Source organism: Lipotes vexillifer, unplaced genomic scaffold (genome assembly GCF_000442215.2).
Source record: "Lipotes vexillifer unplaced genomic scaffold, Lipotes_vexillifer_v1.1 scaffold433, whole genome shotgun sequence".
NCBI classification, from domain to species: domain Eukaryota; kingdom Metazoa; phylum Chordata; class Mammalia; order Artiodactyla; family Lipotidae; genus Lipotes; species Lipotes vexillifer.
The window spans coordinates 428,037-441,212 of NW_006774285.1; the positions used below are offsets into that span (position 1 = coordinate 428,037).

The window sequence follows — 13,176 nt, forward strand, 5'->3', positions numbered from 1 at the left end:
ACCCATAATTGCCAAAGCAATCCTGAGGAAAAAGAACAAAGCAGGAGGCATAACCCTTCCAGACATCAGACAGTACTACAAAGCTACAGTAATCAAAGCAGACTGGTATCGGTACAAAAACAGACATATGGATCAATGGAACAGAATAGAGAGCCCCAAAACAAATCCACACACCTATGGCCAACAAATCTTCGACAAAGGAGGCAAGAATATACAATGGGAGAAAAGACAATCTCTTCAGCAAGTGGTGGTGGGCAAGTTGGACAGCCACATGTAAATCAATGAAGTTAGGACACTCCCTCACACCATACACAAAAATAAACTCAAAATGGGCTTACAGACTTAAATATAAGACATGACACCATAAAACTCCTAAAAGAGAACATAGGCAAAACATTCTCTGACAAAAATAAAATCGTACCAATGTTTTCTTAGGTCAGTCTCCCAAGGCAATAGAAATAAGAGAAAAAATAAGCAAATGGGACCTAATCAAACTTACAAGCTTTTGTACAGCAAAGGAAACCATAAACAAAATGAAAAGCCAACTTAAAGACTGGGAGAAAATATTTGTAAATGATGTGACCAACAAGGGCTTAATTTCCAAAATATACAAACAGCTCATACAACTTAATAACAAAAAAACAAACAACCTAACTGAAAAATGGGCAGAAGACCTAAACAGACATTTCTCCAAAGAAGACATACAGAGTGCCAACAGGCATGTGAAAAGATGCTCAACATTGCTAATTATTAGAGAAATGCAAATCAAAACTACAATGAGGTAGCACCTCACATTGGTCAGAATGGCCATCATTAAAAAGTCTACAAATAGCAAATATTGGAAAGGGTGTGGAGAAAAGGGAACCCTCGTACACTGTTGGTGGGAATGTAAATTGGTGCAGCCAGTATGGAGAACAGTATGGAAGTTCCTTAAAAAACTAAAAATAGAGTTGTCATATGATCCAGAAATCCCACTCCTGGGCATATATCCAGACAAAACTGCAAGTTAAAAGATACATGCACCCCTATGCTCAAAGCAGCACTATTCAGAATAGCCAAAACATGGAAACAACCTAAACGTCTCAACAGATGAATGGATTAAGAAGATGTGGTACATATACACAATGGAATACTACTCAGCCATAAAAGTGAAAGAAAGAAAGAATGCCATTTGCAGCAACATGGATGGACCTAGACATTATCATACTAAGTGAAGTAAGTCAGACAGAGAAAGACAAATACCATATGATATCACTTATATGTGGAATCTAAAATATGGCACAAATGAACTTATCTACAAAACAGAAACAGACTCACAGGTATTGATAACAGACTTGTTGTTACCAAGAGGGAGGGGGGTGGGGAAGGGATGGATTGGGAGTTTGGGATTAGCAGATACAAACTACCATATATAAAATAGATAAACAATAAGGTCCTTCTGTATAGCACAGGGAATTATATTCAATATCCTGTGATAAAACATAATGAAAAAGAATAAAGAAAAGGATGTATGTATATGTATAACTCAATTATTTTGCTGTTCAGCAGAAATTAACACAACACTGTAACTCAGCTATACTTTAATAAAATAAATCTTTAAAATAAAAAGAAAAGGTAAAGGCAGAACCCCAAAGGAGGCTGAGATGGAATAACCAGAGAAATAGAAGGAAAACCAGATTGTAACATAAGGGAGCCAAGGGAACAGTCTGAGAGAGCAAACTGGACAACGAGGCCAGAAGCGTGTCCCTGGGATTTAGGAATATGGAAGTCACTGGTAACGTTAGGATTGCCTGAGAATGGAAGGAGCAGAGTTCAGATTATAGTGGGTTGAAGAGTGAGTTGGAGGTGAGGCACTAAAGACAGCAGGTGTAGACAACTCTTTTAAGAACTCTAACTGCAGTGGGAGGAAAGAGATGGGGCAGTGGCTGGAAAGGGACGTGGGATCCAGGGAATACTTCTTTTTTTTTTTGGCCACACCACACGGCATGAGGGATCCTAGTTCCCTGACCAGGGGTCGAACCAGTGCCCCCAGCAATGGAAGCACAGAGTCTTAACCGCCGGACTTCCAGGAAAATCCAGGGAATACTTAACAACAATGGGAAACATCCAAGTGCGTCAAGTGATGAAAAGAAGCTAACAAAGAAGGGGTTGGAGATACTAAGAAGGGAGATAATAACCTGAGAAGGATAACTCTGAGCAGACAGAGAAGATGAGACTGGCCTTGGATGGGAAGAGAGACACTTCCTTCAGTGTAACGTGGAGGAAAGTATCAATAGAAAGAATACATGTAGAAAAGGTCCACCTCTAGTTTAGGGTAGACTGATTTACCTACAACTGTTCTAGTCACAGAGACAGATGTGGTCTTGTTAGTAGTGTTGGTGGTGGGAAGCTGATTTGTTCCCATCTGATGGCTAATTTCTCTGTAAAGCTGGAGGTAAGTCATCTGTTAAATGTTGATGGGAAGTGAAGAATAAAAGTTTGAAATAACAGCTGCTGAAGAGTAGGAAAAGCAGCATACTAAAGAAATACAGTGAGAGTGCCATGTGCAGGAAAAGCACCAAGTACATAAAGTACCTGGCACATAACAGGTGCTCCATAACCAATAAACAATATCTATCAACATTATTATTGTTAACATTGGCCAATATTACATAGTCACTGGCCAGGCAGAAGCGTCTACTCTGCAGACAAAGGATTACAAACCACATCAGTGCGAGTCTATAGCCTTGTTGCCTTTATGAATACCAATAGATAATACTGTAATTTCATATCTTACCATTTATCATGATACGTCTGCTATTAGATCTTACATCTTTATGTATGTTGGCTCTGTCTCACCATATAAAGTTTTTTGAGAGGAAGCACTGCATGTTACTAAGTCTCTGTATCCCTCAAAGTTTCGTATTATTTGTAAAGTAATTTGTCATGGGTCTCCTCTGGTTACAATGGCAAGCCACCATTTCCTTGCTTTAAAATGGTCAAATAAACTTGTACCTTCCTGTTTTATTTGTGCAGCGTAAAATTTTGGGGAGCTAAGAACTGTATGAATATGACCGTTCACAATAGGAACTATCCGGTTTTCACAAACAAAAGACCTACTACTTACAGATAAAATGTTAGCTGGCTAGCACCGCACAAGAGGCTAAATTAGAGAAAATATTGTGATCTTTCTTACCATAGTTTCATTCTTCTAAGACACTAAGGATGTGAGGTGCAAACTGAAATACACAGAGATGATGTTTGTTCACCTTAAAGAGTTCAAAATATTTTGGGCTTTTATTCCTACCTACACTTTTATCACGTAAGTCAATTGTAGCTGGAACGGGAATATGGCAATCCCGGTGAAGAGGAGGGCAATATTTCTGTAATAAAACATGGATGACTGGTGCCAGTTTGTACGATGGGTGGCAGCAGTAGCTATTTACTTGTCAAACTTTATAACAGAATTCAAAACTTCTTTGGGTGGCAGGTCCTCTCCCAACAACTAAAACACAGAAATATATCTTACAGCTGAAACCTAACTGGTATTAAAAGGAAACATTTTATTATATAACAGGAGTTGAAGTGTTTGAAAATTTATATAAAAAAAACCATTCTGGACACAATGAGAAAGCTTTACAATCAAAACTACCGTTTACTTTTCAGAAATCTGACTGAAAACAAATGGCTAAATGTGCTGCAAACAAACAAGTCGTTCTGTCTATTGTGGCGGCTAAACAAAGTGTGAGCAATGGAACCACTGCCCTAATGGTGACTGAAGCAGACGAGGGAAGAAGGGAGCTCATGAGCAAGATACTCAAACACAGGCCAGGAGTCCATCTATGGTCCACTTCCGGTCAGTCTGACAAGTCACTCTGATCCAGCACGATTATCCTGAACAAAAAAGGGAGTTTCGAGTTGGTGTGATGTTTCTTAAAGACACAGACAACAGCCTCTTTTTATTCAACTGAATTCAAAGGAAAGAAACTTTGATCTTTATAATCAAGCGAGATTATGATAAGCTAGTGTATCGTGGAAATGTAAAGCATTTCAAGAGCAGCATCTTCCGTACTCCCTCCATCTAAAACCGTTCTTGTGGGACCTCCCTTGTGGCGCCGTGGTTAAGAATCCGCCTGCCAATGCAGGGAACACGGGTTCGATCCCTGGTCTGGGAAGATCCCACATGCCGCGGAGCAATTAAGTCCATGCGCCACAACCACTGAGCCTGCGTGCCACAACTACTGAAGCCCACGCACTCTAGGGCCTGTGTGCTGTAACTACTGAGCCCGCGTGCTGCAACTACTGAAGCCCGCGTGCCTAGAGCCCGTGCTCCTCAACAAGAGAAGCCACCACAATGAGCCCACTCACCGCAATGAAGAGTAGGCCCCCGCTCGCTGCAACTAGAGAAAGCCCACGTGCAGCAACAAAGACCCAAGACAGCCAAAAAAAAAAAAAAAAACCCTTCTTGTGCTGTCTACCAATTATGTAATCCAAGTTGGCATTAATTTACCCTTGTATTTTAATTAACTATAAACATTAGCATTTTTAAAACTGAGTAACTCTGAATTCAAGTCTTTGTCATTAATGTTTATTTAGATACTGGTACATGTTTAAGTCTATTCAGGTTGTCTATAAACAGTGGACTTTGACTTACAAACATCTGACATCTCATTACCTGGATGGTTCGGACCAACCCAGTCGCTTCCAAAAACAGGGTTTTAGTTCCTCTTGATAGGAGGAAGAAAAAACAACTTGATTACTTTCTGGGTCAAAGGGTGAGAGCATTCAGAAGTCACATTAGTACTCTCTCTAGTTTAGGGTGGACTGTTTTCTCTCCATCAGTTGTTTTCTTCTACAGAGATAGAATCTTTCTAAAAACACAGATACTGGGCTTCCACTCCTAACATCCTGCAGCTCCCTGTCATAGCAATGGACATAAATGATGCTAATTTCACAAAGTCCCTGCATTATGTTCTCGGTGAATTCAATACTAGCTGAACGCTCACACACTCTGGGCCTTGTGCCAGTCAGGGTCCTGGAGAAAACAGAATGCACCCCCAGGCCCTTTAATGAAGTGACTACTTACAGAGGTGTTGTCAGAATTAAGGGAGCAAACAAGGTATGGCAAAGCATCCAGCAACTAGCAGCAGTGGGAAGCCATTATCACCCCTAAGTCTGAAGAGACTGGGGTTGGGGAGGGGGGGAGAGGTGGGGCAGAACAGTTACTGGAACCCAGTGAGAGCTAGAACTGGGAAGGATGGACTGCACTATAGAAGCTGTGCTTGTTAAGGGACATCACTTCCACACAGAGATGAGGTGCTGAGGTAGGCAGTAAGGCAAGTAATATCCCAATTATCTGATCTTCTGCTGGGGTCTCCCATTGGCCAACAGGAAGCCCAGCAGATTCAGTTCACAAGGGTCAGCATCCTGGGGCACAAAGCAAGGCAGAAAAAGGAGAAGAATGAGAATGGACTGGGGAAGGGATAAAAGGGATACGAGATGATCTGAAAGAGTTAATGATGCTAACTTCCTGAGTAGGAGGAACTTAAATATAGGAGGGCATCATTTGTGAATGGCGCCTTAAAGCTCTATCAAAACAGTTTTGAAATTAAGGTTTGTACTTTTCACATTACTTGTAGACTCCACTTAAATTCCACAATTTATGATTTCTTATCTTTTGAAGACACATTAGAAGGAAAACATCTTTCCAGACAATATGAGCCTGGCTGAAGGCTTGCTTTAGAAATAGAATTGGCTGTTGTTACTGTTTTGTGATAAAGACATAATTGGCATTTAACAGAAAACCTGGGCTGAACTACAGGGGAAAAGTGTAGGAGGATTATGTCTAGCACCTAGGAAACATTTCTAAATAACTTTGATGCTCATGGAAGCCCAAGGACTCCAGGCTACATCGTAAATGAACATCCAACTCATACCTTCTTCAGAAGTCCCTAAAAAGCTCTCTGATTTCCTTCTCTCTGGCGTGATGTTTTCTTCCCCTTTTCTCTTCTTTTCACCAACTTCTTGATCTTTGGTATTTGTCTCCCTTCAATGACAATGATTTTGGTCATTAAACCACATGCACAGTGGCCAGGGGAACAGGACTGCACTCCCAAGGAAATATAATAATAACTAGAGCTAACTGTGTGTTCCCTGTGGAACAGTTCAAGTGCTGTAATGTATATTAACTCATTTAATTCTCATCACAACTATATAAGGTAGTTAAGTGATGAGAAAACTGAGGCACAAAGAAGTTAAATTAATGCCCAGTAAGTCCTACAGCTGGGATGAACCCGGGAAGTCTGACAGACTCTGCTCTCAACCACTAGGCTGTATTGTCCCAAAGGAAAAAAGCATTTCACTTATGTTGTAATTGGTGTCCTTTTTAAAACCACATGTATTTTTATTACCTTATCTTCATTTCCTAAAACTCTCAATATCTAACTGCAGTATCTAACAATTGAAGACCACATTTATCAAACCAGTAAGCAGAAACCAACTCCCCACTCAACTACAAGCTCCTTAAGGGCAGAGACATCCTATCCCTCTGCATCTCTAGCCCCTAGCACAGTGCTCAGCTCACTGACAGTGCTCAACAAATGATGGATGAATCAAACTGACATGGTTTAGTGATTTTTCTTCTGTTTTCATCTGGTGGATATTCAAAATAAAATATGCAAAGTGAGAGAGAAAATAAAGCCAGCTAGGGTGAAAAGGATTTTTTTTCCTCCTAACCTCTCATCACTAATAGAATCACAGGCTCTAAAGTTGGAGGAGGTTATCTATTACCTCCGTCCAAATGCCCTGGACCAGAGAGTCATGCAGCCTATGCTTGGGTGGGAGGAGCTGCTGTTAAAGTTAGTGTAGAGGCAGCTGTTTCTCTATCAGATCGCTGTGGCCATTAGAAAGCTTGTGCTTTACTGAATAAAAATCTCTTACTCTGCAGTTTCTAGTCAGTGGCTCTGTCCTTTGGGGCAGAAGAGAGTAAGCTGACTCTCTTCACTTTACAATATTTCAGGTATTTGGGGGCAGCTATCAAATTCTCTACTCCATTTGCTCTTCTCAGCCTGAGCCTTCCCAGCTCCTTCAGCTGTTCTCACATGACAAGGTTTCCAGACTTCTAGCTGTTCTGGGGCCACCCTCTTCCATTTGTTGACTGTTAAAATGTGACACCCCAAAGGAGCCCCACATGAGTTCTAGGAGTCCTCTAGCTAGCCTAAGACATCACCTTGACCTGGACTGTACATTTCTGTCTGTTCAGCAACAGTGCTGCACTGACCTTTTCAGCAACTGCATCAAGCTGAGGTCTCATGGAGTCACTGTCCATGTCTTCTTCAAGGGGAATTTCTTGAATTCTTACCACATCTCAAAATGCATGCTAAATGCTGGGCATATAAAAATAAGACATACTTCCCATCTTCAATGAAATTACAGGTGAGTAGGAGCTTCCGATCAAAAAATTCTCCATTAGGTCAGATCTCTCACATTCTATACTTTTGGATCTAAATGCTCACTTTTATCTTTCAGAGAAATCTAACATTTCCACCTGTCAAGACCATTTTGAAGCCACAGTCTATCTGCCCATCACATTAGCATTTATCCTTAGATTTGTGTTATCTAAAAATTTGATAAGCATGCCTTTTCTGATTTAATTCGAACGACCGATGAAAATGGTGAAGGTGACAGGGCCTAGACACAGCAATCTTAGAGGCCTGTCTCTATACTAATATCAGTCTGCTAGTCAGTATCTTGAGCACTGTGGGTGGCTGGAGGAAGAGATGCCATCACCAAACATTCTTTCTCCAAGGAGTCCATGTACTTCCTAAAAAACTAAAATCTATCTTTTTCAAAAAACTGAACTAAAATCTAGTCCCCCTTCCTGAAAAAGAAAAAAAATGATCCCCTGATGGAGAACAATAACCTTGCCGAGCACTTGGGGAGACCCTGTAGCTCCGTGCTGTCCTCAGGTGTCTGCAGCCATCTTTCCAGGTCCTCATCAAGCGTAGAGTGAGCTCTGTGCAAGGGCAAGTGAAGAGAATTGAGACAGCAATCATTCCCCTTCTCCCTTGACAAGGAGGCATAGCACTCTAGAGCGGGAAAGGACCTTCAAACTCCTGCTTTCACTATACACATGAGAAAATGAGAGCTCGGTGAGACTGTACCTGGAGTTGTAGTGGTCACTTAGATCCGATTTAAGTGTGCACCAGAACCCTCCTTTAGCCTCTTGACAAAAAAGCCCGAAGTGTGATATTAGACTCTGTCTCAATTCTAGGTCATTACATCAATTTCCACCTGAGGCTAGAAATGCACACTCATTCCCACAAGTTTTTCAGATTAAGAACTGCCTCTGAGGCTACTGGATGCAGAGAATGTGTTTTCAGAAGGCCTGAAAAGTCCCAACCACCTGAAAAAATATCTTCCACTCTGGCTTGGTGCCAAGGACTGAGATGACTGAGCATCTGTGGGCATCTACCTGTGTCTAGCATAGCCAGCCCTTTTGAAAAAGGAAGAGACCATGATAATAGTAGCTAACTTTTGATAATGTGCAAAGCACTTTATATGTGTATAACCAAATGTAATTTGGCCTTCTCGAGCTACTCTTCTTTTGCCTTAAATAATGGCTAGATATTTACCGAAGGTGCTTTGGGGAGATGGAATGAATGGAGTTACATCATACATTATAGACAAAAGGTTTATAAAACTTTTAAAAGTTTACCTTCCTCCCCCTTTGCCTCTTCGTCTTCTCTGTCTCACCCCCCACACACAAAAAGACCTCTCCCCACTTGCTCTCAGGTCCCAGGGCTCTGGTCTCCTCACTTCCTGTCCAGGTCTCTCCCTTTTCCTTCCTTGTGGAGAACAGTTTAGCCCTTGAAGAGCGTGACAGAAACTGGATTCACTTCCCAAAAGTTATTCGGAACACTGTCCGCCCTTACCTTCCTCTTCTATAGCAGCTGAAAGCTAAAAACTCAATTTCCAGTCTCCCTGGCAACCAAGGGTGGCCATGTGTCACATCTGGCCAAGGAGATATAAGTAGGCATCTGCTGAGAAGGGCTTCTAGGAAAGCTTTTGCTTTCCAGATAAAAAGACATAAAGTTGGCTAGACTATTCCTTTGCCCCACCCTCTTATTTCTGCCTGGAGTATGGATAGCAGCCACCTTGTCCAGGAGTTGACAAGCCTGAAAACAAAGGCCAACATGCTATGTCTGGTAGAGCAGAAAGCTCAAAAGAGCCTAAGTCCCCGGTAGCATCATTGAGCTGCTACACCAGCCATGCCCTGCCAACCTCTGGGCTTCATGTCATGTGAGACAAACTCATTTAAACACGATGGTGGGGTTTTCTAACGTTGCAGCTGAAAGTATTCTGCAGGGCTTCCCCAAGGATTTGCTGGTCCAGGATGAGGATGAGGCAAGTGGTGTAAGTGTAGATTCATAGCCTCTCTTTCTTTAAAACATAAATATTTTGTTCATCGTGGATTTTTTTTGCATTAGTATTGATTTTTAAAAATATGGCATCAAAATTGTACTTTTCTTGACTTCTGAGTTTTTTGGTGCCTCCTTCAATTTTGTGCCCAAGGAGTGTGTTGCACTCACCTCCCTCCAGTCCTGGCCCTGAATGACAGTTCGGACAAAGCAAGAAATGTTAGGAGGCAAAGGAGGTGATCTGAAGTGGTTTACCTTACAACACAGGTCAAAGGAGAGCTCCAAGTCAAGAATGGAATTGGGTTTCTTGAGGCAAACTAGTGTTTTCAGACTGAATTGTCTGGATGATTGCCTCCATCTTCTCTTATTTGGCTAGAAAGATCTAAAAATTCTCTTTAAAATGTTTTGAAAGAAACTGAAACCGATGTTTCCCTCACAAAATGAAGTAAAAACAAAACAACAAACAACAACTTTACAAGAAAAAAATAAATAATCCTATTAAAAAGTGGGCAAAGGACTAGGATATTTCTCCAAAGAAGATATATAAATGGCCTTCTGCATATGAAAAGATGCCCAACATCGCTAATCATTAGGGAAATGCAAATCAAAACCACAATGAGATATCACCTCGCACCTATTAGGATGCTACTATCAAACACACAGAAACACCACCGCCCTGATGGTCCAGTGGTTAAAACTCGGCGCTTCCACTGCAGGGGGCGCGGGTTCAATCCCTTGTCGGGGAACTAAGATCCCACATGCCGCTTGGCACAGCCAAAAAAAAAACAAAACAGAAAATAACAAGTATTGGCAAGGATCTGGAGAAAGTGGAACCCTTATGCACTGTTTGTGGGAATGTAAAATGGTGCAGCTGCTGTGGAAAACAGGATGGCATTTCCTCAAAAAAATAAAAATAGATTTACCATATGATCCAGCAATACCACTTCTGGGTATATATCCAAAAGAAATGAAAGCAGGGTGTGTTGAAGAGCTATTTGCGCACTCACACCCAGAGCAGCATTACAGGAGTCAAAAGGTGGAAGCAACCCAGTGTCCACTAACAGATGAATGGATAAACAAAATGTGATACACACACACACAATGGAATTCAGCCTTAAGAAGAAAGGAAATTCTGATGCATGCTACGTGGATGAACCCTGAAGACATTATGCTGAGTGAAATAAGCCAGTGACAAAACAACAAACACCGGAGGGAGATGCAAGAGGGAGGGGATATGGTGATATATGTATACGTATAGCTGATACACTTTGTTATACAGCAGAAACTAACACACCGTTGTAAAGCAATTGTACTCCAATAAAGATGTAAAAAAAAAAAAAAGAATAGTGAAACTCAGAGAAACAGAGAGTAGAACTGTGGTTGCGGGGGACTGAGGGGAGGGGGAAATGGGGAGTTGTTGTTTAATGGGTACAGAGTTTCAGTTTTGCAAGATGAGAAAGTTCTGGAGATCAGTTGCACAACAATGTGAATATACGTAGCACTACTGAACTGTACACTTAAAAATTTTGTGTTATATGTATTTTATAACAATTAAGGACTTTTAAAAAAAACAAAAAGAACCTTTTAGGAATAGGGGCTATAAGGATAGTATGACAAAAAATCATTATTTCCTTATTTGTCAGTATCAGAAGAAAAACTAATATAAACTAACACTATAGTTTTTTCAAACACTTTAAAAAAAAAAAGTCCAGCTTTTTCTGTTACCTCTCTGTATCCTCTTCTAGATCCTGAGTTTCTTTGGTCCAAAGCATACTGCTGTCTTCTTTATTACTGTTAGTTTCTTGTTCTTCTAAATGCCTTTGATCTAAAAACAGTTGAAAGACTTAACTTTAGAACAAAAAAAATTTTGAGAAAACCTGCCTTAAAATGGAGTGCAGGATTTCCCTGGTGGCACAGTGGTTAAGAATCTGCCTGTCAATGCAGGGCACATGGGTTCAATCCCTGGTCCGGGAAGATCCCACATGCCGCGGAGCAACTAGACCTGTGCGCCACAACTACTGAGCCTGTGGTCTAAAGCCCGCAAGCCACAACTACTGAGCCCACGCGCCGCAACTACTAAAGCCCGTGCGCCTAGAGCCTGTGCTCTGCAACAAGAGAAGCCACCGCAGTGAGAAGCCCACACATCACAATGAAGAGTAGCCCCCCGCTCGCCGCTACTAGAGGAAGCCCGTGTGCAGCAACGGAGACCCAACGCAGCCAAAAAAAAAAAAATGGAGGGCAAAAAATTAAGGCTAATCAGTGGACCCTGAAGTCTGCAATGCACGAGTTCCCCTCTTCCCAGAAGAGCAGGGGGCCAGGTGGCAATCTGCAGGGCGCCTGTATCCACAGCAGCTGCTTCTGAGGTCTGGGGAGCTCTTTGCCGGGTGAAACGGCAGGAAGCCTTGCCTGTGCCAAGGCTCGAGAGAGACAGAGGAAAGAAATGGCACATAAAAGAGGAGGCAAGAGTCCCTGAAAACAAATTGTACAGATTTATTCTGGGGGGCCACCCTCTTCCCACTTGTTAGATGTTTCCAGATTGGAGCCAGGGAAGGAATTTGGGTGGGGAAGGGTAGTGCCCTTTAATGTATGCCAGGCATTTTACATATGCTATCTCATTTCATCCTGCCAGCAGTCCTATGAAGGGAAGGAGACTAACATTTGTTAAGTATCTTACAACGTACCAGGCACTATGCATGAACATCATTAGGTAGGAGTTATCATTCTCATTTTACAGATGAGAATAACTGAAGCTCAGAGACATTAAACAGTCTGTCATACCAAAGTAAGTAGTGGAGTCAGGATTGAGGTGGAGTGTGCCTGAACTCAAGGTCCACACTCACCCAAATGTACCACTGTGCTTCCAAGGACAGTTACAGCAAAATCTGATGAAAAAGAACTGGGGATTTGGCTTACCACTTGCAGCGATGCCCAGATGACTTGCTGTGTTCTCATCCAACACTGTGCATGAGGCCTGCTGCCGCTTCAGGTGCTCTGTCACAACATAGAGCAGAAAGCAACCTATTTCTTCTTTTGCATGTCACATTATCCTCTAGGGCAGTGGTTCTCAAACAGTACTCCTCAGACCAGCAGCCTCAGTATAACCTGAGAACTTGTTAGGTATGCAAATTCTCAGGCCACATCTCAGACTTACTGAATCAGAAACTCGGGGGGTGGGGATGGTGTAGCAAGCCCTCCAGGTGCTTCTGATGCCTGATGAAGTTTGAGAACCACTGCCTTAGGCATCCAATCCCATATAACACTAAAAATAAAAGTAAAAATAATGATGATGATAGGTAACACTTGCAGAGCTCTAAGTGGCAGGTACTATTTCTAATTTGCATACATTAACTCAAGATTAATATTCACAATTAACCTTCACAACACCCTATGAGATTGATCACATTACTGTTATTCCTGTTTAACAGATGAGGAAATTAAGGTAAAGAAAGGTTAAGGAGGGACTTCCCTGGCTGGTGGTCCAGTGGGTAAGACTCCACGCTCCCAATGCAGGGGGCCTGGGTTCAATCCCTGGTCAGTAAACTAGATCCTGCATGCATGCCGCAGCAAAGATCCCGCGTGCCACAATGAAGACCCAGGGCAGCCAAGATAAATAATTTTTGAAAAAAAAGGAAGGCTAAGGAACTTGCCTAGAATCACACAGATACTAAGAGGTGTAACTGGAATTTGAATTCAGGCAGTCTGGCTCTAAGGCTTATGCTCTTCATCTCTACTTTATATACTCTCTCAAAAAGTTGGTAAATTCAGAGTAGTCCAAATC

The 13,176-nt window shown here is 41.9% G+C and overlaps 1 protein-coding gene across 1 annotated transcript in view; it reads right to left on the reverse strand.

Annotated features, from left to right (window-relative positions):
- Positions 1-3,836: 3,836 nt before the first annotated feature.
- TEX14 (testis expressed 14, intercellular bridge forming factor) overlaps positions 3,837-13,176 on the reverse strand; it is an 86,474-nt gene continuing 77,134 nt past the window's right edge. The window contains exons 26-31 of the mRNA XM_007449091.1: positions 12,312-12,389; positions 11,124-11,223; positions 7,901-7,993; positions 5,916-6,025; positions 4,655-4,706; positions 3,837-3,873 (exon numbers count right to left, since the gene is read on the reverse strand). Of these exons, the coding sequence (XP_007449153.1) occupies positions 3,837-3,873; positions 4,655-4,706; positions 5,916-6,025; positions 7,901-7,993; positions 11,124-11,223; positions 12,312-12,389 (470 nt within the window). The remainder of the gene's footprint in view (positions 3,874-4,654; positions 4,707-5,915; positions 6,026-7,900; positions 7,994-11,123; positions 11,224-12,311; positions 12,390-13,176) is intronic.